At 60.6% G+C, this 24,066-nt stretch overlaps 2 protein-coding genes and 1 long non-coding RNA gene across 3 annotated transcripts; all 3 read right to left on the bottom strand.

Annotated features, from left to right (window-relative positions):
• Positions 1-12,884: 12,884 nt before the first annotated feature.
• LOC137456093 (uncharacterized) lies at positions 12,885-14,277 on the bottom strand. The gene is made up of 4 exons (XR_010990952.1): positions 13,837-14,277; positions 13,621-13,716; positions 13,418-13,492; positions 12,885-13,176 (listed from the first exon to the last, which is right to left on the bottom strand). It is a non-coding gene; the product is annotated as an uncharacterized lncRNA (long non-coding RNA).
• A 98-nt stretch (positions 14,278-14,375) lies between these two features.
• Positions 14,376-19,267, bottom strand: LOC137456094 (uncharacterized). The gene is made up of 5 exons (XM_068167395.1): positions 18,950-19,267; positions 18,079-18,299; positions 17,069-17,594; positions 16,507-16,656; positions 14,376-14,909 (listed from the first exon to the last, which is right to left on the bottom strand). The coding sequence occupies exons 3-5, from the start codon at positions 17,458-17,460 to the stop codon at positions 14,519-14,521; spliced, it is 933 nt and encodes a 310-aa protein (XP_068023496.1). The 5' UTR covers positions 17,461-17,594; positions 18,079-18,299; positions 18,950-19,267; the 3' UTR covers positions 14,376-14,518.
• On the bottom strand, positions 17,559-23,223 carry LOC137456113 (kinesin-like protein KIF18B). Its single transcript, XM_068167418.1, has 10 exons — positions 22,517-23,223; positions 21,840-21,997; positions 21,316-21,420; positions 20,927-21,037; positions 20,568-20,765; positions 20,256-20,432; positions 19,934-20,008; positions 19,703-19,815; positions 19,285-19,399; positions 17,559-17,594 (listed from the first exon to the last, which is right to left on the bottom strand). Exons 1-10 carry the CDS (start codon positions 22,815-22,817, stop codon positions 17,559-17,561), a joined length of 1,389 nt encoding a protein of 462 aa, XP_068023519.1. The 5' UTR covers positions 22,818-23,223.
• Positions 23,224-24,066: the final 843 nt, after the last annotated feature.

Here is a 24,066-nt window from a genome sequence, read left to right on the forward strand (position 1 = left end):
AGAGAAGATTTGCTGTTTGGTGTTTGGTTGTGGCTTGGTTTATTTCTTTTTTCAGTCATTGGTTTAAGTCCTTTTGTAACCTGGTTTGGGTTTGTCTTTCTGTCAAGATGTTCAAGTCCTTCTCTCTGTCTAGAATCACAGAGCTGTCAGCTTTGAAAGGGACCCCAAGCAGCACCTTCTGCAGGGACACAGCAAGCTGAACCCTTCTCCTGCTGGCACAACATCTTGCAAGGTGCTCTGGCACTGCCAGGGAAATCCACTGCTGGCCCCAGTCCAGCGGTGAGGGATCAGAGCTTTCAGGGGGGCTCTGTGAGTTCCTTTTCCCGTGGCTACTGGCAGGGCTGGGGGGTTGCTTGCGAAGCCTTTCTGCGCAGCATCGCTTCCTCTCCCGGCTGGGACGCGGCACGGCGGCAGGCAGGGTCCCTCCCACAAGGACTGCACTGAAGGGAGAGGCACAGCAGCACTGACTGGGCCATGCTGGCTACCTCCCAGGCTGGGGAAAAGCAGCAGGCATCCCCGAGCCTGCAGAAGGCCGTGGGGCCAGCAAGGGCCAAAGCACACAGTCCATGTCCGTGGTGCTGGGCAGCTGGGCAAGGGCAGGCAGCAAGGAGGAGCTGTGGGCAAGGTGCTCCCAGTCCCTGGGCCCAGCTCCTAATGCTGCTCCCGAGAAAGGGAGAGGAGAGTGAGGGAGAGGCAGAGGAGTGCGGAATCTGCCAGCGTGGAGATTCCAAAGCACCTTCACTGTGGAGGTGGTGCAGGGGGATCAGGGCCAGCACTTGGGGATGCTGCAGGGTTGTTCCTTCTGCGGAGGCTCCTGGCTGGGGCTGGGCTGTAGGGAGCAGCTTCCTCTCGACGCTGCAGGCGGGACCTAGCGCGCGCCTGCACAGGCCCAGGGCTGCTGGACTGGCTGGCAGGCTCAAGCCCTGGGCAGCTGCCCTGCTGCCCTCTCTCTGCTGGGCCTTGGGCTGCTGCTCTGCGGGTGCAGGGAGCTGCAGGATGGCTCCAGCTGCCCCTGTCTGGAGCTGCTGCTCTGGCTGGCTGCTCTTGCCCTGCAGGGTCTCCCCCGGCGTCTTCTGGGCCGCCTGCAAGGAGGAGCTTCACCCTCACCCTGCAGCTGGGAGCCACCTCGTTTCCTCCTGCACCGACGGCTGCTGGCCTGGCTGCCAGTCTCCTGCACTGGGGAGCTGCCCTGCTCTGCTGAGGGTGTCTCTGGGGGGCTCCTGGGGCTGCTGGTCTCAGGAACCGTTGAGCTGTGGGATGGCACAAGCAGCATCTGGCTGGAGGGGAGGCCCTCAGGATGAAGAGTTGCTGCAGCCCTGTGATGTCCCTCAAAGCCTCTTCTGGACAGGCTGTGGGGAGCAGCTTCCTCCAGACGCTGCAGGCAGGACTCATCCTGCACCCTCACAGGCCCAGGGGTGCTGCCCCTCTCCACTTCCTCTGAACTGCTGGAGGATGCTGCCCCTGTCTCTTGTCTGGGGGCACCTGGGTCAGGGAGCTGCCAGCTGTCACTGGAGTCTGTAGAGGAAAGCAGAAAGGTCAAGGGCACAGCCTCCAGCTGTGTGGCAGCAGAGGCCTCTGCAGTGCCCCCAGCCCTCCCCGAGCAGAGAGGCTCTGCCAAGCCCAGCCTGGGCACCACTGCCAGCACCCCAGCCCGGGCTGGGGAGCAGCTGAGTGCTTTGCCTCTTACCTCTGCTGGGGCCAGCACAGCTGCTGCACTCCCAGCTGCCGGTGCTGGGCCTCAGATGGGAGCATTGCCTGTGGGTGCCCTCAGCAGCACAGGAGCTGCATAACAGCAGTTGCCAGGGCCTGGGGAAGGAAAGGGGTTCATGGCTGTGGGGACAGACTGAGGGCAGCACTGCACCATCTGGCACAGCTCTTCTTCCTAGAGCTCCTGCTCGGAGCCCTTGGCCAGACAGGGATCCTGTGCAGAGCCCCAGGTTGCAGCTTTGCCAACTTACCCTTCTTGCTCTGCCTGCTCCCTGCCTCCTGGGCACAGGCACTCGCTGGCATCACAGTGCCTGTGCCTCTCACCTGGTTCTTCTACATTTTCCTGGACTAGCCAGGATGGCAGTCTGGTGGAGAAAGGGATATGGATGAGTCCCTGCTGCCACCCTGGCAGAAGGCAGATGCAGGCCATCCTGCTCACCCTGCCCTGCCCTGGCTCCAGCTCCTCCCTGAAGCTGAAGCCAGGACTCCCAGGAGAGCAGGGAGCCAGGACTGCAGGGGCAGGCCCTGGGCTAGCAGAGTGCTTGCACCTTCCTGCCTTGGGAGGTGGATGGAAGGAGACCAACCTGACAGGGACTCGGATGCCCATGTAGAGCATTTCAGGCAGGAATGCATTCTGATCCCTACATGCTGGGCACTGGAATCTCAGCAGCCCAGCCTGCAGAGCTTGTCCCTCCTGCTGGGGATGTGCCCAGGGCCCACCCTTCCCCATGGCTCTTGCCAGCAGACAAAAGGGGGCACGGTGCTGAGACTCCTGCCCTACAGCACAGTCTTGGGCTTGGAATGCCTCCAGAGACTCCACCACCTCTGTGGGCAGCCTGTTGCAGGACTTTACTACCCTCAAGGGAAAGCAGTTCCTCCTCATGTTCAGATGAACTTCTGGTGCTGCAACCTGGGACTGGCAGCCCTCCTGCTGCTGGGCTCCACTGACAGAGCCTGCCCGCAGGCTCCTGACGCCCACCCAGACGTGTGGAGAAGCATTCAGGCTCCCCCTCAGTGCTCTCTCCCCAGGCTAGAAAGCCCCAAGCCCCTCAGGGCCAAGGCAGAGCTGCGCAACTGCTGCCCTCGGGGCTCGCACAGGGCAGCAGCTGCCGCGGCGCCGCTGCGCCCCAGCAGGACCCGGGCGGCGCATGCGCACAGGCAGGGCTAGCGGAGCCCAGGGGCCTGCAGGAAGGGCGGAAGTCACGTCCTGGCCTGGTGCCGCTCAGCGCTGTATTTGGGGTGGGCAGCCATGAGCGCCGTCCTCACCTGGTGCCGCTCAGCGCCATGTTTGGTGTGGGCAGCCATGAGCTCCGTCCTGGCCTGGTGCCGCTCAGCGCTGTATGTGGTGTGGGCAGCCATGAGCTCCGTCCTGGCCTGGTGCCGCGCAGCGCCATGTTTGGTGTGGCCAGCCATGAGCTCTGTCCTGGCCTGGTGCCGCTCAGCGCTGTATGTGGTGTGGGCAGCCATGAGCGCCGTCCTCACCTGGTGCCGCTCAGCGCCATGTTTGGTGTGGGCAGCCATGAGCGCCGTCCTCACCTGGTGCCGCTCAGCGCCATGTTTGGTGTGGGCAGGCATGAGCTCCCTTTCGGCAGCATGGGCAGGAGGGAAGTGCTGGCGCTGCGCCGGGCGATGCCAGGTGCACAAGTGGCAGAGCATGGCCCTGAGCTTCTCTTGCAAAGGTCTTTTAAACCCCTCCAGGGATGGGGACTCCAGCACCTGCTGGGGCAGCCTGTGCCAGTTCCCCATGAGCCTTGCAGTGAAGACTTTTCCTAACATCCAAGCAGAAGCTCCCCTGGCACAATTTCAGGCTTCTTCCTCTCATCCTATCACTTCTTCCCTAAGAGAAGAGGCTGCTCCCCGCCTGGCTCCAACCTCTGTTGTCGGACAAGAGGGGACATGGGTCCCAGGAACACCTGTGCAATTCAGGCCTTGAAGAATTCTCTGTTGATGATATAGTGGCGGAGTGGGAGATGTGAGGAAGTGCTGATTGCTTGGTATGCTGAAACCCAGCTGCCCCTGAGATGGGAGGCAAGCAAGATAAGGAGGAGGCGAGATCTGGGAAAGAGAGCAATTAGGCCGGATGGAAGAATTCCACAGAGTTGTGAAAACAATGATGTAACCATTTAGAGAGCAACCAATAGTATGTTGCCAAGTGGGCATAATTATAGCAAACTGTATATAAGATGTGTCTGATGCTCAATAAAGTGGAATCCGCTGATCAAATTGGTCGTTAAAGCGGCCCCCTTCTTGCAGTAAGTGGCGCTCGAACACGGGACCCTAATGAAGACAAACGTTAGGGTTTAAGAAGTTCTTCGGGACGTTGGGAGATTCGCAGTAAGCCAGGAGGCAAGAAGACGGCCGGCCCGGGATAGCAGTACCGGAGGCTGCAAGAAAAGGGAAGACAGCCTTGAAGCCGAAGACGCTGTAGAGCCGGAAACTGCTTAAACGAGGACTGTGCGCACAGGTATTAACGTTTAAATACGGACATGGATAGGCAGGCAGCGTATGATTTATTTATATGCTTGTTAGAAAAGCGACAGTGTAAGTTAAATTTTACAAAGGAGTTGGTGCCGCTGTTAAGCTATGCAGGAGAGTTAGGATATTTTAAGGACCCAAATGAGGTGTTTGAAAGATTGCAGTGGAAAAAGTCTGGACAAGACTTGTGGCTGCATGGGTTAGATGGTGAAAAACGAGCAAAGGAGTGTGGAAAATGGTGGAAGATGGTTATGACAGCACTGGATCAGCATCGTGCTGAGCTGGTTGCTTTCCATTTCATAGCATTGGTAGGAAATGCTGAAGTGATGATTTCTGAGTTAGCAAACAATAGGCAAGGAAAAACAGGGAGGTGCTTATATGGTGTGCTTTCATCTGAACAAAGTGAAGTTAGCAGCATCACAGTTCTGTAAAGAGAAATTTGCCATCTGTGCAAAGCATGGTCTGGAATGGTGTCTAGTATCAGTTACTTAGACTAGCTATTAGGAAGAAACTCATGATGGTTAGGATGGTGAGACACTGGAATCCCCCTGCCTCCTTGAGGTATTCAAGGGCTGGCTGGCTGAGACAGCCTGGGCTAGTAGAAGGTGTCCCCGCCTGTGGCAGGAGGATTTGAACTAGATGATCTTTAAGGTCCCTTTCAACCTAAGCCCTTCTGTGAATCTGGGAACCTCAATGTCGGTGTGAAAAAGAGGAAATGAAAGGCAGTGAGCTATTTGCCAAGAACCATTTGCACTGTAGGAAGCACATTTTCTTCCAACTGCCATTTGTGCTAAACTCATTTTGGGGGAAAAAAAATCTCAAGTATTGGTGGAAATTATTAATTGTAATGTCAGAAAGTACTGCATACAAGTCTGTGAGGATAGAAGTCTGTGAGGATTCAGGTGTTCAAGAGGAGACTGGATGTGGCACTCGGTGCCATGGTCTAGTCATGAGGTCCGTAGTGACAGGTTGGACTCGATGATCTTTGAGGTCTCTTCCAGCTTTGGTGATTCTGTGTGTGATTCTTTCCAAGTGGCAGCTTATCAAGCCAGGGTGCGATTAGATTATATGGACCCAAATGGAGCAAGTGTTACACATGCTGGGTTGCCTTTGTCAGAAGAGGTTCAGGATTATTTAAGAAAGGAGAAGGCTGCGTGTGTAAAAGGGTTAGGTGGCAGAGTCGAATTACAATCTGTAACACAGGACTCTGCTGAGGAGCCTTCCCCGTCTCTTTTAGCTGAGCAAATTGTACAGGAGAAGAAAGTAGGTGAGGGAGAGGAGACAAACAGGGCGATAGATCCTGGAGGTGGTGTTAAAGATCATGCAAGAAAGCACACAGAGTATTGGCGAAAGGTTGCAGAACACTTAAATGCCGAAGGAGATCAGGAAGGGCTTAGCCGGCTGGCTGTTTCACATCAAGCTTTTCCGGTGATGTATACACAGGTCCCTGGGGAGCAGAATGTTGTCCAGGCTGATGTAACCCAATTGCCATGGAAATTGTTATCTCAATTACGACAGACTGCGAGTCAGTTTGGGATTCAATCTGAACCAGCTAGACAGATGATTGATTTTATTTACATGAACTATAATATGTTACCTAGAGATTCTTATAATGTTGTGAAGCTAATCCTAACAGCATCTCAATTTATGACATTTTTGAATGAGTGGGAACACCTAGCTAGACAATCAGCTGGAGTACAAAGACAGCAAAACGATCCATTATTTGGTGTAACAGTAGATCAGTTGTGTGGAACGGGACAGAATGAGAGACCAGAGTTACAGGCACTTTTACAGCCGCCTGTTTTGCAAGCATCAGCCCAGATAGTAAGGATGGCTTTTGACAAGCAGAAGGATGGAAATGCAAATCCTCACTATATGGGAATTAAGCAAGGTAGACAGGAACCTCTTGGTGAATTTGTAGATAAGTTGCTTGCCGCACTTAGAGCAGCAAGCGTAGGAGAAGGTATCCGAGAGGCAATTTTAAGGCAGTGTTTAATGCAGAATGGGAACCAGCAGACGCAGCAGCTTATTACATCAGCAGATCCTAGATGGACGGTAGCCGAATTGTTGCAGAGGGCTCAGGACTTGCCAAGCAATCCGATGGCCATGTTGATGGAGGTGATTGATAAGGGATTACAAACACAGGCTGAGGTGTTGTCAATGACAATGACAAAACACCTTGAGCATAGTCAACAGGTTATGGCAGCCTTAGTACCTTTGCGCACAGACTCGAAAGGGCAAGGCCGACCCTATAAGCAGTCATCAGACGAAATACAGTGTCATCGAAAAGCGTAAGGCGGAGATATCGTCTAAAGTAATGCCCGGACTTTTGGCCCATAGATCCGCTTTAGGGCATTTCCCTGGCGGAGATAGTTATTTTGATGAAGCTTGTTGGAGAGAATACAGGAACAAGTTGTGGGACTTGGTTATAGATGGTCATAAAACTGCTATAAAGCTGCAAAAGTCGTGGCGAGAATGCATGAACTGTGTTAAAACCTACGAACTGAAACAGCGAATGGCTGCTGCAGTTAGAGCAACTTTGTCAGGACGAGATGCAGCGCCAGGTGTATCTGAGTTGCAGCTGAAAGATGTGTCTGAGAACTGTCGACCGATCGACCGGGGCCGCCCCCGATACATCTTGCGGCGACCACACCGCGTTTACCAGCCGTCACCACTGCCGTTTGCACACAGCGGGGAACCTTCCTCTGACATCGCCAGCGACGGCTCGGATTCGGAAGACAATACCGGCAGCGAGGAATTCAAACAGCGCCGACTTTGCTTTACGGCCCCTCTTAGAAAAAATGGAGCGCTTGGAGGCTCGCGGTTACAGCGTTCCTGCCACCGCACTCCTCCCGCGAGCCCTGCCGGCCCCCGCGGATACCGACGGCTCCGACCAAGGCGGTACCGGCTGACGCACCACCGACACCGACAGCACCGACAGTAGCAGCGGAGCAGCTGCCACGGCAGCAGCCCCCACCCCTTTCCCCCGCAGCGGCTTTAGCCGCGCTACTCTGTTTTGATTTAAAGCAACAGTACTCATTTTGTCATTTCTGATTGTAACGTCTTTCAGAGATTTGTTATTCAGAGTTTTGTTAAGTTTTTCTAATAAGCATAATGAATAAGTAAGCATTTGGTATTTATAAGTACTTAGTACATAGTAATTGCAGTAAGGTGTATGCACTTAGTTAAGAGTTCAAATTGTAAGATTTTCTTTTGGTTCGAACCTTCTTAGTTGTCTGCCTAGGCATTTCAAAGGAGCTCCATGTAATATAGTTAAGGAATGTATAAACAGGTTTTAATTTTGGAAAGTGTTTTTTAGTTAATGTACCAATTTTATTTCTTTTTAGACACTGATTTGATGGATTAATTCTAACATAGTTTTTTAAGGTTTTAAGGATTTTTTGGTATTAGCATAAGTTAAGGTTTGTAGCAAATAGGTATTAATTTTAACAACTATTCCTTCACTAATGTGCAGAAGAACCAAGACTAAGAGGAAACAGCATTTCCCATGAAGTCGAACATCGATCACAATAACTGTTCTGATAATCTGGGGTCAAAAGCATCAATCAAAAAAATATTTTGTCCTGAATGCTGAATTTGAAAATAGGCAGTTTGGGCTGGTAAATACAGAAAACCTATTTTGTGGTGAGGAAAAGGATTTAAATCCCCATGGAAAATTATTGAAAGGGATTGGCATAAGTGGGAAATAAAGACTAGAGAAATTTTAGTTGGGAAATATCAGGAATAATTAAAAGGATTAGTAAAAGGAAAAGTAAGAGACATAAGATTTTGAAGGAAGAAGAATTGAAATAACAAAAGCACAATGGGAAATGGTAAACGAACTAACCAAGGAAGTAGAGAAGAGACTCCAAATGGAATTTTGAAGTGGGTTAAGGAGTTAAAAAAATCTGTAGGGCTCCTGAAGAATGTAACTGCTGCCGAGAAGAAAATACACCCGGCTGCTGGTTGCACCCCAGCAGGCCGAGGAGGCAGAGTTCACATATACTTGGTGGAGCCTAATTTTGATCCTAACCCTATCTGTACATAAGTAGTCCAATCGAAATCAAAAACCATGTTCCCATGTGTGGAATCTTGATCAGACCAGAGAGAAAAGACTTGAACTTGAAAAAGCAATGGTAAATTTTTCTGCTACAGTTGAAATCATAGTAAATGCAAGCACAGATGCAATAAAAGCGCAGCAAATTGAAATCAATAGTCTCTCGAAAATGTCTACTCAGAATAGATTAGCTTTGGATTTTTTATATGTTAAGGAAGGGGGTGTATGTGTAGTCATAAATGTAAGTTGTTGTAGTTATGTTAATCTAGATGAACGAGTGGAAACAGATTTACAGGCGATTGTAAACCACAATCAGATATTACATCAGATTTCTTTGGATGATACTTCTTCTGTATTTAAAGGAATATGGGATAAGTTAACTTCTTGCTTATCGACTATAAGTTGCTTTAAAAAATTGTTTGCAATACCTGTTGGAATAATTGTAATACTGATCTGTGTAATCCATTGTAATTGTTGTTTTAAAATGGTAAGACCTTTAGATGAAATTGTTTATGCCAATAAGTTACAAGCAAATGGTTATGATCAGAATGTGATCAGAACAGATGAACTTAATTATGATCCAATTAAGAAGGCTCTGAAATATCTGGAAATTTTAACACAAATCAATGGTGACAAAAAAAAAAAGGGGGGAATTGTGATGAATATACTGGTGATTTGTGTTAAAATTGTAAGACTTAGAGTGCACTGGGATTAAGGGTCAGGATCTTGTGAGGCCTGTTTAGAGGGTAAAGAGAAAGAAACCTCTCTTGCATACTTGCAAGGACACTGTCTGGTTCATTGGAGACACCACGGCTGAGAAGGAGCTGTCTTAGAGATAAACATTCAGAACTGGGAATTTGTTTTCTTCAGATAAGAAGCCTGCACAATTGAGCATGTGTGAAAGTGGATGCTTTGACCCTTACCACACTGAATGTAGGGAGAAGGGATTTGACCACCTATTCTAAGACTATCATATGCCTCCCTTCTATTTAGCATAAGTTTGCTTATATAGATGATGAAACTATATAAGATGAAGAAAACTATTGTAAGGTTGCTTTTTGGGTGAAGTTGGTACCAATAAGAGATCAGTATTACTAGGATGAGCAAAAACACATTATTATGGGTAATTTTATATTGGGCAAAGCAATGAAGCTCTTTTGCTCTTGCTGATTGCCTGCAAGTTTTCTGTCTGTGAAGCTAGAGCCTGGCCAGATCTACCTTTACAGATTAAAGAAATCTTGCTACCATTAAACAAATTATGATTTTTGACCATCCTAGAGAAAATAAAGATGCAACATAACAGGTAATAATGAATTGATTGAACTTTTTCAGACGTGTCTGATAGGGATACCCAGACTTAATGTTAATATGTTTGTTAATTATAGTAGTAAGTTTTAAGGTTCTTAGGTATTATTGTACTCATTTTGATTATTGTTAAACTTGTTTATAATTGTATTATGCAAAGTGTTCAAAGAATAACTTCCAAGGCCTTACTTGCACAAAAGAAAAACGGGGGAATTGTTGTCGGGCAAGAGGGGACATGGGTCCCAGGAACACCTGTGCAATTCAGGCCTTGAAGGATTCTCTGTTGATAATATAGTGGTGGAGCAGGAGCTGTGAGAAAGTGTTGATTGCTTGGTATGCTGAAGTCCAGCTGCCCCTGAGAAGGGAGGCAAGCAAGATAAGGAGGAGGCGAGATCTGGGAAAGAGAGCAATTAGGCCGGATAGAAGAATTCCACAGAGTTGTGAAAACAATGATGTAACCTTTTAGAGAGCAACCAATAGTATGTTGCCAAGTGGGCATAATTATAGCAAACTGTATATAAGATGTGTCTGATGCTCAATAAAGTTGGAATCTGCTGATCAAATTGGTCGTTAAAGCGGCCCCCTTCTTGCAGTAGTTGTGCTCATAGTAAAGAACTTCTTCCTCATCCAATCCAAACCTACCCTGCTCCAGTTTCAAGCCACTGCCCCTGGTCCTCTGGCTGCATACCTTTGGAAACAGCTCCTCCTCAGCCCCCTTCAGCCACTGGAAGGCTACTGTAAGGTCTCCTTGGAGCCTTTGCTCCCCAAGCTGAACTCCTTCAACTCTCCCAGACTGTCTTTATAGGAGAGATGCTCCACGCTGCTGCTCTCAGCTTTGTGGCCTTCCTTGGGGCCTCTTGGTATAGAATCATTGAATCACTAAGGGTGGAAAAGACCTCAGAGATCATCAAGTCCAACCTGCCACCCAACAGCTCCTGACAACTAAACCATGGCTCCAAATGCCAAGGTTGAACACCTCCAGGGATGGTGACTCCACCACCTCCCTGGGCAGCACATCCCAATGGCCAATTTCTCCTCAGCTCCAGCCTGAATCTCCCCTGGCACAGCTTGAGACTGTGGCCTCTTGTTCTGCTGCTGGGTGCCTGGGAGAAGAAACCAACCCCCACCTGGCTACAACCACCCTTCAGGGAGTTGGAGAGAGCAAGAAGGTCTCCCCTGAGCCTCCTCTTCTCCAGACTAAACAGCCCCAGGGCTCTCAGTCTCTCTTCACATGGGAGATCCTCAAGTCCCCTAAGCATCCTCCTGGCTCTCCCTTGGACTCTCTCCAGCAGGTCTCTGTCTCTCTTGACCTGGGGAGCCCAGAGCTGGACACAGGATTGCAGCTGTGGTCTGAGCAGGGCAGAGCAGAGGGGGAGCAGAACCTCCCCAGCCCTGCTGGCCACACTTTCCTTGCTGCACCCCAGGACCCCATTGGCTCTCTTGGCCCCCAGGGCACATTGCTGTCCCATGCAGAACTTGTCCACAAGGACTCCATGGAGCTGCTCTCCAGCAGGACAGCTCCTAACCTGTCCTGGTGCCTGCTGTTACTCCTCCCCAGATGCAAGACCCTGCTCTTGTCCTGGCTGACCTCCATGAGGTTTGCCTGCAGCCAGCTCTCAGCTCTTCCAGAGTTCCCTGGATGACAGCACAGCCTGAGGGGTGTCAGCCACCCCCACCCCCCAGTTCTGACTTCAGCACCTCACAAGAATTAAAGATGATTGGTGAAACTCAGGTGGTTGACACCTGAGCAACAAATGATTTGGCATTCTGAAGGTCTCAAAAGAACCTTGGTTTGTTTTGCCCTTTCCCTGAGGACTCCTAGCTGATCTTGCCCTGTCTGCAAGCACAGGTAGCATGAAGATTGATGTGAGAAACTCACCTTGTGTGGCTGGCAGTGGGAGAGGTTATCAAATTGCTGGCTGTGAGGCACAAGGGGAAATGGTTTGGAACAGGGGATCAAAAGAAGTGAAGAGAGTATTTCGTTGTCTGGAGCTCCTCACAGGAGCCCTGAGCAGCATCCAGGCTCCCACAGGCAGCACATCCTTGAAGAGGTTGAAACAGGACCTGGGAGTGCTGGGGGGCAGCAAGCTCTGCATGGGACAGCAATGTGCCCTGGGGGCCAAGAAGGCCAACGGGGTCCTGGGGGGCATTCAGGGGAGTGTGTCCAGCAGAGCCAGGGAGGTTCTCCTCCCCCTCTACTCTGCCCTGCTGAGACCCCACCTGGAATATTGCATCCAGCTCTGGGCTCCCCAGGTCAGGAGGGACAGGGACTGCTAGAGAGAGTCCAAGGGAGGGCTGCAAGGCTGCGGAAGGGACTGCAGCAGTGCCTGGGGAGGAGAGGCTGAGAGCCCTGGGGCTGTTGAGTCTGGAGCGGAGAAGGCTGAGAGGGATCTGATCAATGGCTATCAAGAGCTGAGGGCTGGGGGTCAGGAAGGAAGGGACAGGGACAGCCTCTGCTCACTGTGCCCTGGGATAGGCCAAGGGGCAATGGATGGAAACTGCAGCACAGGAGGTTGGGGATGAAAGAAGAGAGCCCTTTGGTTTCAACTTCCCCCTGTGAAGATGAGTGGGGCTGCCTGATCCACAGAGGCTAAGAAGAAGAACCCCAGAGCCCCTGCGATGATGGTAGAGAGGGGGAAGGCAGACTAGAGCCCAGGCCAGGAGGAATGGCCTGGCCCAGGCAACCCCCGAGGGAGCCCCAGCCCCAGGGTCCCCCAAGGGGAGGGAAAAAGCAGCCAGAAAAGGTCTGAAGAACCAAAAACCAAACCTTTAGTGAACAACACAAACAGAGGGGGGAACCGCGCCGCAGAGGGGAGGGGACAGGGCCGGGAACCGCGAAGTGGGGTAGGGGGAACCGAGCTGCAAAAAGGGACGGGGCCGGGACGCTGCAGACGGGACGGGGCCGGGGCCAGGGAAGCCGCGGACGGGGACCGGGGTGGGGACCGGGGCAGGGACGGCGCGGACGGGGACCGGGGGCAGGGACGGGGCGGACGGGGACCGGGGGCAGGGACGGGGCGGACGGGGACCGGGGGCAGGGACGGGGCGGACGGGACGGGGCCAGAGACAGGGGCGCGGCGGACGAGACGGGGGCAGGAACAGGGGGCAGGGACGGCGCGGACGGGACGGGACCAGGGACCGGGGCAGGGACGGCGCGGACGGGACGGGACCAGGGACCGGGGCAGGGACACGGCGGACGCGAAGGGACCAGGGACCGGGGCAGGGACACGGCGGACGCGAAGGGACCAGGGACCGGGGCAGGGACGGCGCGGACGGGACGGGACCAGGGACCGGGGCAGGGACACGGCGGACGCGACGGGACCAGGGACCGGGGCAGGGACGGCGCGGACGCGACGGGACCAGGGACCGGGGCAGGGACGGCGCGGACGGGACGGGACCAGGGACCGGGGCAGGGACGGCGCGGACGGGACGGGACGGGGGCAGGGACGGGATGGGGACCGGGACCGCGGGCAAGGACGCCACCGACGGGACCTCCAGCTCGGGCTGGGGTCCTGGCTGCTGAAGTTTTCACTGGATGGGGGCTGGAAGGAGAGAGGTTGCTGCCGAAGCCTGGGAGCACTCTGGGGCTCCTCTTGCTGCACTGCCGTTCACAGGGCCTGAAGGATGCTCCGGGGCTGCAGAGAGAGGAGAGAAGGGCATCAGGCAGCTCTGGGGCACAAGCAGCAAACGCAGCTCCCTTCCTGAGGCACACCCAGGCACTGGCACCTCCCTGCTCTCCCGCCCTCCCCCCAGCACCAACCATGCCCCTGCCAGGGCTTTGCCTCGCAGCTGGCACAGGGCTGGCACAGCAGCAGGCTGCAGGCTGCCGCGGGGCAGGGCTCACTCCTGGCTGAGTGGTTCCCAGGGCAGCCTCACCTGGGCTGCAGAGGACAGGGCAGCTCTGTTCCTGCTCTGGAGTTCCACTGCCCACTCTCCGGGGGGCAAAGGGCTCTGGGAAAGGCAAAGAGGCCATTGGCACCCAGCCAGGCTCAGGGCAGAGGCCACAGGCAAGGTGCAGCTGCAGCCATGGGGCAGGGCCCACACTGGGGAGCACAAGCAGCTGCTGGCAGCTCTCTCACCTCTCAGCTCCCTCCTGCTTCAGGGCAGAGGCTCTGCAGTCCACAGGCAGCCTGGGCACAGAGGGTGTCCGTGGGGCACAGGCCAGCTTGCAGGGCCTGCAGGCAGGGCAGAGATGGTTAGTGCCAGGGGGGATCCTGACTGCCCCTGGCACGGGGCTGGGAGGCACCTGGGTGCTGCGTGGCTCCCTCCCTGGGGGCCAGGGGTCGCACTCGCACCGTGACGGCCACGGCGCCCTCCTGGGGGGAGGGACCAGCACCATGGCGGCGACGACAACGCAGGGCTGAGGGCACTGCCCCTGGGGTCCGCACAGCACCGCTCCAAGGACAGCACTGGCTGAAGAACACAGCTCCGGGCTCCAACGTCCTGAGGGCGCACTCTCGGGAGAAAAAAAGGTCAGGCAGGGAGGGGAAGCGGCGGAGGGGGAGCCGCAGGCTGCAGAAAGCCTGGACACCCCCAGCCCCCCACCCGGGACCCTGCTCCCACACCCCCCCTGTGGTAACTCCCACCGGTACCCCGAGAGCTGCCCTTCCAATACCCTCCAGCCCTACAGGTTCCCAGCGTCTGCAAGGATCCTACATCACCCTGGGGTCCCCACAGCCACCCTAACGCTCCTACAACCGCCCCGGGACGCCCCCACATCCAGAGCCCTGATCCCTGATCCCTGATCCCCAACCCCCTCCCCACGCCCACATCCCCGGCCTCTAGCCCTCCCCGGCGCCCTCCCCAGCTTCCCCCCGGCGCTGCCACCGCCGCCTCCAGCACTCCCTGCCTCCCCCAGCCCCCGCTCCCCGCAGCCGTCCCCATCCCTCTGCCTCGCCGCTCCCGGGGCCCCAGCGCTACTCACCGCCGCCTGCGCCGCAGGGCTTCAAACGCTGCCGCCGGACACGCCCCCTGCGCTCACTGGCCGGTGCCCGAACGCAGCCCCCCATTGGCTCTCCAACGCCGACAGCCCCGCCCCCTCCCGCCCGCGCAGAGCACCATGGGAGCCGTAGGCCGCCGGGGCCCGGCCGCCATCTTTGCCCTCAGCCCCAGCCCTGCCCTGGCAGCTTCTCCTCCCAGCTCCCTGCCGGCAGCTCCGGCCCCGACCAGCCCCCGCGGCCAGCCCAGCGCCGCCTGCCCCTCAGCAGCGCTGAGAAGCCAGCACCGGGCACCCACCAGGGCCCGCACGGGGCACGCCCAGGGCTGTCCACACCTCCCCAGGGGCTCTGCTCTCTCACCCGGGGCTGGAGGCACTCTGGGGCTGCTCCTGCTGCGCTGCTGCTCAGAGGGCCTGAAGGATGCTCTGGGGCTGCAGAGAGAGGAGAGAAGGGCAGCAGGCAGCGCCGGGCACACCCAGGCCCTGGCAGATACCTGCTCTATTGCCCTCCCCCAGCACCAACCATCCCCATGGCAGGGCTGTGCCTCCAGCTGGCACGGGGCTGGCACAGCAGCAGGCTGCAGCCACCCCCAGCACCAACCATCCCCATGGCAGGGCTGTGCCTCCAGCTGGCACGGGGCTGGCACAGCAGCAGGCTGCAGCCACCCCCCAGCACCAACCATCCCCATGGCAGGGCTCTGCTCCAGCTGGCACGGGGCTGGCACAGCAGCAGGCTGCAGCCACCCCCCAGCACCAACCATCCCCATGGCAGGGCTGTGCCTCCAGCTGGCACGGGGCTGGCACAGCAGCAGGCTGCAGCCACCCCCCAGCACCAACCATCCCCATGGCAGGGCTCTGCTCCAGCTGGCACGGGGCTGGCACAGCAGCAGGCTGCAGCCACCCCCCAGCACCAACCATCCCCAGGGCAGGGCTCTGCTCCAGCTGGCACGGGGCTGGCACAGCAGCAGGCTGCAGCCACCCCCCAGCACCAACCATCCCCAGGGCAGGGCTCTGCTCCAGCTGGCACGGGGCTGGCACAGCAGCAGGCTGCAGCCACCCCCCAGCACCAACCATCCCCATGGCAGGGCTCTGCTCCAGCTGGCACGGGGCTGGCACAGCAGCAGGGCTCACTCCCAGGGCAGCCTCACCTGGGCTGCAGAGGCCTTGGCAGCTCGCTGCCTGCTGCGCAGCTGGGGGATGCGGCTCCGCTGTCCACCCCCGGGGGGGCAAAGGGCTCTGAGGGAGGCAAAGAGGCCATTGGCACCCAGGCAGGCTCGGGGCAGAGGGCACTGGCAAGGTGCAGCTGCAGCCATGGGGCAGGGCCCACAGTGGGGAGCACAGGCAGCTGCTGGCAGCTCTCTCACCTCTCAGCTGCCTTCTGCTTCAGGGCAGAGGCTCTGCAGCCCACAGGCAGCCTGGGCACAGAGGGTGTCCGTGGGGCACAGGCCAGCTTGCAGGGCCTGCAGGCAGGGCAGAGATGGTTAGTGCCAGGGGGGATCCTGACTGCCCCTGGCACGGGGCTGGGCCCTGCCCTGTCCCCATTTCCAGCTCTCCTCACTCTGAGCTATTTGCAGAGCCCCAGAAGCAAGGAGGTCTCCCTGGGGGTGTCCTGCACCACCAGGGCCAGGTGGGGCTCAGCCTCTGCACAGCCACAGGGCTCCAGAAGAGCCAGAGCCTCTTTGCTGCACCAGCCAAAAGCCACCCCAAAGATGCCCAGGCCCCCAGGGGCACAGCCCTGACCCCCAGTGCCAGGAGAGCAGATGCCCAACCTGCTCCCAGCCAGCACTCCTGAAGCAATCTGGAGGATGCTCCAGGGCCAAAGGGAGGAGCAGGAGCAGGAAAAGCTTCCCTTGGAATGCTCTCTGCCCTGTGCAGCCGTGCCCAGGTGAGCTCAGCCTGTGCCTGCTGGCCAAGTGCCTCCTGCCCACCCTCTGCCCTCCCCAGAGCTGCAGCCATCCCCACAGGAGGCACCCAGCCATGGAGGGCAGGATCCCCAAAGCCACAGGGAAGGCCCCAGGGCAGCACTCACTTGGGCACCGAGAGGGCATCCTGCTTGTGCTGCCAGCCTGGGGGCTCCAGGCCCCTGCAGCCCAAGGGCTCAGGGCTGCTGCCTGAGGCTGGCAGCCTGCAGACCTGGTAGGTGACATTGAGCTCATGGCTCCTGGCAGCAGCTGCAGCCCTGGGGCAGAGAGAGACAGAGCCAAGGAGCAGTCAGGGGCTGAACCTCAGCCCCTGGCACCCAAGACAGGCTCAGCACCACCAGCAGCACCTCTGAGCCCCCTCCTCAGCTGGGGCACAGCCTGGGGGGAGCTCTGGGCCAGGCAAGCTTTGAGGCAGAGCTCATCCCTGGGGCAGCTACGTGCAGGAGGAGGGGGCACACACTGTGCCAGGGCAAGTGGCACACAGGGGGGCCTTCTGCTTGGCTTTTTCTCTTCAGCAACCCCTGCCCAGGTGAGCTCAGCCCACTGCTGCCCACCCCCCAGCCCTGTGCCCCCTGCCCACCCTCCCTCCCCACCGAGCCGCAGCCACCCCCCCAGGAGGCACCCAGGGGGTCCCCAACCCCGCAGGGAGGGCCCCAGGGCGGCACTCACTTGGGCACCGAGAGGGCATCCTGCTGCCGGAGGAGGTCCTGGCTGGGGGGCTCCAGGCCCCTGCAGCCCGGGGGCCCAGGGCTGGCTGAGGCTGGCAGCCTGCACACCTGGTAGGTGCCATCCAGGTCAGGGCCCGGGGGCAGGGCACAGCCCTGGGGAGCTGCCAGCGGCGCCAGGGGCAGGCGGCTCCGGGAGAGCCTCTCCGGGCACAGGCTGGAGCCGCAGGGCCAGGCTGGCAGCGCCACAGGGGCTGGGGGGGCTGCAGCCGGGGGGCAGGGGCTGGGGGGGCTCTGTGCCGCCCTGGCAGCCTCTGCCGGCTGCCCACTCGGCCGCCGGCGTTTGGGCCGCGGGGAGAGGCTGCAGGCAGAGGCCGGCTGGGCAGGAGTTGGCATCTCAGGGGACCTCCTCCTCTTCCCGATGGGGCTGAGGGCCAGCAGCCTGGCACTGCTGAGCGCAGCCAGGTGCTGCCAGCCTGGCAGGGGAGAGCTGGTCACGGGGGCGCCAGGCACAGCCACGCAGCTCTCGGCTGGAGGAGCAGAGCAGAGACCGAGTCAGCTCCCTGGCTGCAGCTCCCAGGCCCTCCCCCCCTGCCCCCCACCCCCCTCAGCTCTTTGCTGGGACTGCCCCAAACCACACCAAGCCCAAGAGCCAGCACCAACCATCCTGGGCCCAGAGCAAGTGCCCCGGGGCAGGGCCTGGCCTGTGCCCAGCAGCAGCCTCTGCAGAGCCAGGCTCTGCTGCTGGCCTCATGCATGGGCACCGAGGATGAGGAGGAAGAGCTCAGCCCTGCCCAGACACAGGCTGCCAGCAGCCAGGCCACAGCTGGGCTGAGCGGGGCAGATGCAGCCCAGAGCAGTCACCCACAGGAGATAAAGGCAGGCTCAGCCCCCACTGGGTGCCAGGGCAGGAGAAACTTCTGCCCCTGCCCTGTGCCCACAGCTGGCAGCTGCCCCCCACCACCCCCCAGCCCTGCAGCAGAGCCTGGGACAGAGGAGAGAGAGGGCACCAACCTGGATCCTCAGCAGCACTGCCCTGCTGGCTCCTCTGGGCTGGGCTGGCCCTGCTGGCCTCTGCAGCCCTCCCTGGGGAGGAGGCCTGCTCCTGGCTGGCAGCAGCCTCCTGAGGGGCCAGGGGCTGCAGTGCCTCAGAGGCCACAGCAGCAGCAAGGAAGCTGCCAGCCTGGGGCAGGGACTGCTGCTCTGGGGAGGAGCTCCTGGCAGCAGCTGCAGCCCTGGGGCAGAGAGAGACAGAGCCAAGGAGCAGTCAGGGGCTGAACCTCAGCCCCTGGCACCCAAGACAGGCTCAGCACCACCAGCAGCACCTCTGAGCCCCCTCCTCAGCTGGGGCACAGCCTGGGGGGAGCTCTGGGCCAGGCAAGCTTTGAGACTGAGGGGTGCCCAGGCTGGCACTGCAGGACCTGAGCTGGGAGATCACCTGTGGGCTGCAGGGCACCCAACAGCAGCCCCAGAGCTGTGCTGGGCCTCAGGCACACAGCACAGGCAGCCTCCCTCGGGAGACCTTCCCCCTGCCAGGACATTGGGGCACAGACAGCAGCAGGTGGTGCCAGGGCAGCACCTCGGGGAGCAGAGGCAGCAGCAGAGCCCTGGGGGAGGCAGCTCCAGGCCTGGCAAGAGGCACTGAAGGCTCTCAGCTGCTGTGCCTGGAAACCTTCCCTGCTGACCCTTCCAGGGGAGCTTCTCCCCTGGGACTGGCTCTCTAGGAGCCAAATCCCACCTCAGAGGGCAGGCACTGCTCTGTAAGCCAAGGCCTGGGCCCTCCCCCACCTCCAGCACCCTCAGGGGGCTGCACACCACAGGAAGGTTGAAACTCTCTGAGCAGCCAGGAGCAAGTGGCACAGGGAGGGGGCACAAGGACACTCACCCCTCTGGCTGGCTGGCAGTCAAGCCCTGCAGGAGGGGGGCTGCTTCCTTTGCTTCCTGCTGCACATCTGCCTGCTGGATGGCTGGGGCAGACCTTTCCTCTGCAGCCTGCAGCAAGCCCCCAGAGCAGCATCAGGCCAGAGCTGAGCTGAGCCTGGGCCCCCAGCTGCCCCTTCCCTGCCAGGCTCAGAGCTTTCTCCAGCACTCCACAGCCCAGCACCTGCTGAGCCCAGACCTCCCAGAGCAGCTCAGCTCCTGCCCTCTCCCAGCCTGCCCAGTGCAGCCCAGCAAGGTACCTGAGCTGGGTCCCATCACCAGGCCAAGCCCTCCTCTCACCTCCTCCAAGGCCAGCTGCAAGGCAGCAGGACACCCAGCTGCCAGCTCCTGCTGCTCTCCAGCACTCTCCCCACCAGGGAGCTCCAGGCACGCCTCGGGCGCAGCCTCCTCCACCCTACACAAGTCACAGCAGCAGCCCCTGAGCCAGGGAAGAGCCTCTGGGGAAGCCATCCCTTGGCCTACCAAGGTTTGGGATGGAGCCAAGGGCAGCTTTGGCCTTTGTCCCCCAGCTCTGGGGGCTGCCAGGCTCCTCACTCCAGCTGGGCAGCGGAGAGGCTGTGGCACAGCAGCAGAGCAGCTCAGCTGCGTCCTGGCAGCCACTTGGGCTGCAGCCAGCAGCCAAACTCTGCAAGCTCCTGGCCCTGGGGGACCCCAAGGTGCCAGCCCAGGCTCCCTCCCTCCTGCCCAGCAGCCTCACCTGGGCAGCTCCAAGGGGCTGGAGCCGAGGGCAGGCAGCGGCTCTGGCGCCTGGCTCTGTGCCCCGCGGGCAGCATCCTCATAGGCACGGAGCTTGGCCTGCAGCTCTGCCACCTGTGAGCAAGGGGCAGCCCTGGCTCAGAGCATGCCCTGAGCCCCAGCAGCTCAGCAGGCTGGGTGCCAGGCAAAGCAGAGCCGCAGACAGAGCCCAGCCCTGCCCCCGGCAGCTCACCTCCGCTCTCAGCTGCGCACACAGCACAACGTACGGACAGACGTGGGAGTCCGGGCTCGGCAGGTTGCTCTTGAGCTGCGGGGAGAGGGAGGAGCGGAGCTGAGAGCAGCACCGGGACAGCTCCTTCCCCTCCGCTGAGGCGGCAGCGGGGCAGCTCCTCAGCCTGCCCTGGGCTGGTGGGGCCCGAGGGGCTGCAGCTGACTCTGAGAGGGGCTCCAGAGGCAGCCCGGCTGCAGCAGGGAGGCAGCAGCCCGCAGCAGCCTGCCCCAGGCTCCTTCCCGGGCAGCCCCAGCAGCTGCCGGCCGCGGGGCGAGTTGCTCACCGAGACCTGGATCTCCTTGGCCCTGCTGGCATACTTGAGGGTGTTGAGGGTGTCCTGGCAGCAGAGCGGCGAGGGGCTGAGGGCAGCCAGCATCAGGGTGCGGCAGTTGCCGCCGATGGAGTCCTTCAGCAGCCGCGTCAGCTTGCTGTCCCGGTACGGGACGTGGCTCTGCTTGCCCTGCCCGGCACAGCGAGGCTCCGCTCAGGGGCTGGCCCTCGGCTCCCAGCCCCCGGCTCCCAGCCCCGGCCAGGCCCAGCCCACGGCAGCTCTGCCGTGGGGACGGCGCTCAGGGCCCCTCAGCGGCAGCCTCACCTTGGCCCCAGCCAGCGCCTGGATGACGCTGAGCAGGGCCAGCAGCGAGCGGTTGATGCTGGCTCCCTCCCGCAGCCGCTCGCCGCTGGTCTTGGCCACCGCGGCTCGCTCCGAGCCGGCCAGGTCGACCAAGCTCATCTTGGCCACCCGCACGGCCCCAGCGAGGCCCTCGGCGCGGTCCTGCTGCTTCACGTAGACCTGGCAGGGCACACAGAGGGCAGGCTGCAGCTCCGCAGGGCGCTCGGGCTCGCCGCTCGCAGCCGCGGCAGCAGCCCTGGCACGCCGGCCCTGGCACAGCATCGCCGCCTGCCCCCCTCCGGGCAGCGGTGCCAAGGGCTGCCCCAAGCACCACCCCTCACCTGCAGCACGGCGTGGGAGCGGGAGGAGGAGGCGTTGGCATCGGTGGCATGCTGCGTGCGGTTCCTGCTGCCCCCGAGCAGCATCTGCAGGAGCTGCTCTGCCGAGCTGGGCTGGCGGGGAGCAGGCAGAGGGCAGGGATCAGCGCAGCCCCGGCACGGGCACCGAGCGCCCACAGGCTGAGGCCTCCTGCGCCCCTGCAGGGCTCCTCTGGCCTCGGGCTCAGCGCTGCTGCCAGCCGGCACCCACCCAGCCGGCACCCCCGGGGCCCCGCAGTCCCTGCCCCGGGGCCCCGCAGCCCTCCCCTCCCCCTCCAGCTCCCCCGGTCCCAGCTGGCACCCCTGGGGCGGGCACAGCGCTGCCCACACCTTGTGCCTGCTTCCACCCCCACCTGCTGGATGGAGAGGCCCTGAACCACAGCTCCTCTCTCAGGATCCTCCCGGATGGGCAGAGGGCCCTTGGGCTCCAGCAGGTCACGGATCTGCTCGTTGTAGACCTGCAGCAGGCAGCTCCAGCTCAGGATGAGGCTTGGGGCCCCAGAGGGCAGCAGGCAGAGGAGCTTGGGACCCCAGGGCCTGCTGCCCACCCAACAGCACCTCTGGCACCTGCCGCCAGCAGGAGCAGCTGAAGGTGCCCTAAGGCAGGGGACAGCTCAGGAGGCTTCAGCAGCCAGGCACTGAGCCACTGCTCCTCCAAAGCCCTTGCAGCCAGGAAGCCCTCATTGCCCTGTGGCCCCCAGCTCCAGAGGGGGCAGGCCAGCAGCACCAGCCCAGCAGCCTGGCCAGGGGCAGCCTGCTTCCAGTCTGGGGCTGCCCTGGGCACAGCTGGCAGCACAGGGGTAGCCCTGGCACTACAAGCCCAGACCTTGGAGGTGGTGGCCTGGCAGCAGGAGGGGCACAGCTGGGCACAGCCTACCTCCAGGTAGGAGACCAGGACCTCGCAGCTCTTCTGCTCCTGCCTGGCCTCCAGCCTCCTGAACAGCTCCTCCATGGTGAGGTAGATGATGCCAGGGCTGTTCTCCGAGCCCAGCATGGTGTAGGTTTTCCCTGCTCCGGTTGCTCCGTAGGCAAACACTGGGAGGAGAAAGGGAGGAGCCCTGAGAGCAGCCTCCATCGACAGCAGCACTGGGGGGATGCTGCCAGCTCTGCCTCAGCTGGGGACACAGCCCCAAACCCAGCTCCTGCTGTGGGGCACTGCTGCCTCCCACTCACATCCTGTCCAGCAGGGCCCCCGGGGCCCTCTGCACCAGCCTGCTGCCCAGCCTGCACAGGGCTCCCAGCTGATGCCACCCCACAGGCAGGACTCCACACTCATCTGGGCTTGTCTCTGCTCTCCTCTTGCTGGCCTGGGCCCTGCCTGCCCCCAGAGCCCTCGGATGACATCTCCAGGCCAGCACTGGCCCTGTCCCGGCCCCAGCTTGGTGCCAACAACAAGGTCAAGGCTTTCTCTTTCTGCAGAGCCGCTGCGTCCCCACTGCTGCCACAGCCGCTCAGGGCTTCTGGAACCAACCCCCAGCTCTGCTGAGCCCACCCAGAGCAGGGGCAGATGGGCAGGAGCTCCTGCAAGGGCCAGAGCAGGCTGCTAGGGCTCACCAGAGCAGTTGTAGCCATCGAGGAGAGTATCGACCATCTGGCGGGTGGTGTGCTGGAACACCTCCTCCTGGGTGGCCTGCTCAGCAAAAACCCGGTCGAAGAGGAACTTCTGATGTTTGCCTGGGTTCTTGCCGCGGCCAGCAGGCAGCACACCGCCGGAGGCACCAGGGTCGAACAGGAGGGTGTGATGGTCGACCACCCTCAGCAGCGGGTGCTGCGCGGCTCCCTCGCCGGGGGCCGGGGGTCGCACTCGCACCATGACGGTCACGGTGCCCTCCTGGGGGGCAGGGGCCGCCGCCATGGCGGCGGCGGCGACGAAGGTGACACAAGGCTCAGGGCACTCCCCTTAGGGTTCGCACAGCACCGCCACAAGAAAAGCACCGCTCGAAGGAAAGCGCCGGCTGAAGAACACCGAAGAACACAGCTCTGGGCTCGAAAGTCCTGAGAGTGCACTCTGAGAAGAGACAACAAGGGTCAGGCGGGGAGGGGAAGCGGCGGAGGGGGAGCCTGAGGCTGGAGAAAGCCTTTACCTCTCGAGCCCGGAGCCTGCTCCCGAGCCCTGCCTGCCCTAACCGCCGCCGCTGCCGCCGGGGCTGCCGTTACACCCCCCCAGCCCTGCGCCTTCTCCCCGTCCGGAAGGAGCCTGCATCCCCTGCGGGTCCTCACAACCGCCCCAACGCTCCGACCCCACCGCGGGTCCCCAGAGCCCCTCCACAGCCTCGGCCGCGATCCACCGGCCCCGGCCCCGCAACGCTCCCCGGGCCCCGGCCCCGCCACGCACCCCCGGGCCCGCAACGCTCCCCAGCCTCGGTCCCGCAACGCACCCCCGGCCCCGGCCCCACCACGCTCCCCCGGGCCCGCGACGCTCCCCCGGGACCGGCCCCGCGACGCTCCCCCGGGACCGGCCCCGCGACGCTCCCCCGGGACCGGCCCCGCGACGCTCCCCCGGGACCGGCCCCGCGACGCTCCCCCGGGACCGGCCCCGCGACGCTCCCCCGGGACCGGCCCCGCGACGCTCCCCCGGGACCGGCCCCGCGACGCTCCCCCGGGACCGGCCCCGCGACGCTCCCCCGGGACCGGCCCCGCGACGCTCCCCCCGGGACCGGCCCCGCGACGCTCCCCCGGGACCGGCCCCGCGACGCTCCCCCGGGACCGGCCCCGCGACGCTCCCCCGGGACCGGCCCCGCGACGCTCCCCCGGGACCGGCCCCGCGACGCTCCCCCGGGACCGGCCCCGCGACGCTCCCCCGGGACCGGCCCCGCGACGCTCCCCCGGGACCGGCCCCGCGACGCTCCCCCGGGACCGGCCCCGCGACGCACCCCCGGGGACCGGCCCCGCAACACAACGCTCCCCCGGGCCCGGCCCCGCAACACAACGCTCCCCCGGGCCCGGCCCCGCAACACAACGCTCCCCCGGGCCCGGCCCCGCAACACAACGCTCCCCCGGGCCCGGCCCCGCAACACAACGCTCCCCCGGGCCCGGCCCCGCAACACAACGCTCCCCCGGGCCCGGCCCCGCAACACAACGCTCCCCCGGGCCCGGCCCCGCAA

This window comes from Melanerpes formicivorus, unplaced genomic scaffold (genome assembly GCF_026170545.1).
Source record: "Melanerpes formicivorus ecotype bairdi unplaced genomic scaffold, bMelFor1.0.p_v2 SCAF_116, whole genome shotgun sequence".
In the NCBI taxonomy this organism is placed as follows: Eukaryota; Metazoa; Chordata; class Aves; order Piciformes; family Picidae; genus Melanerpes; species Melanerpes formicivorus.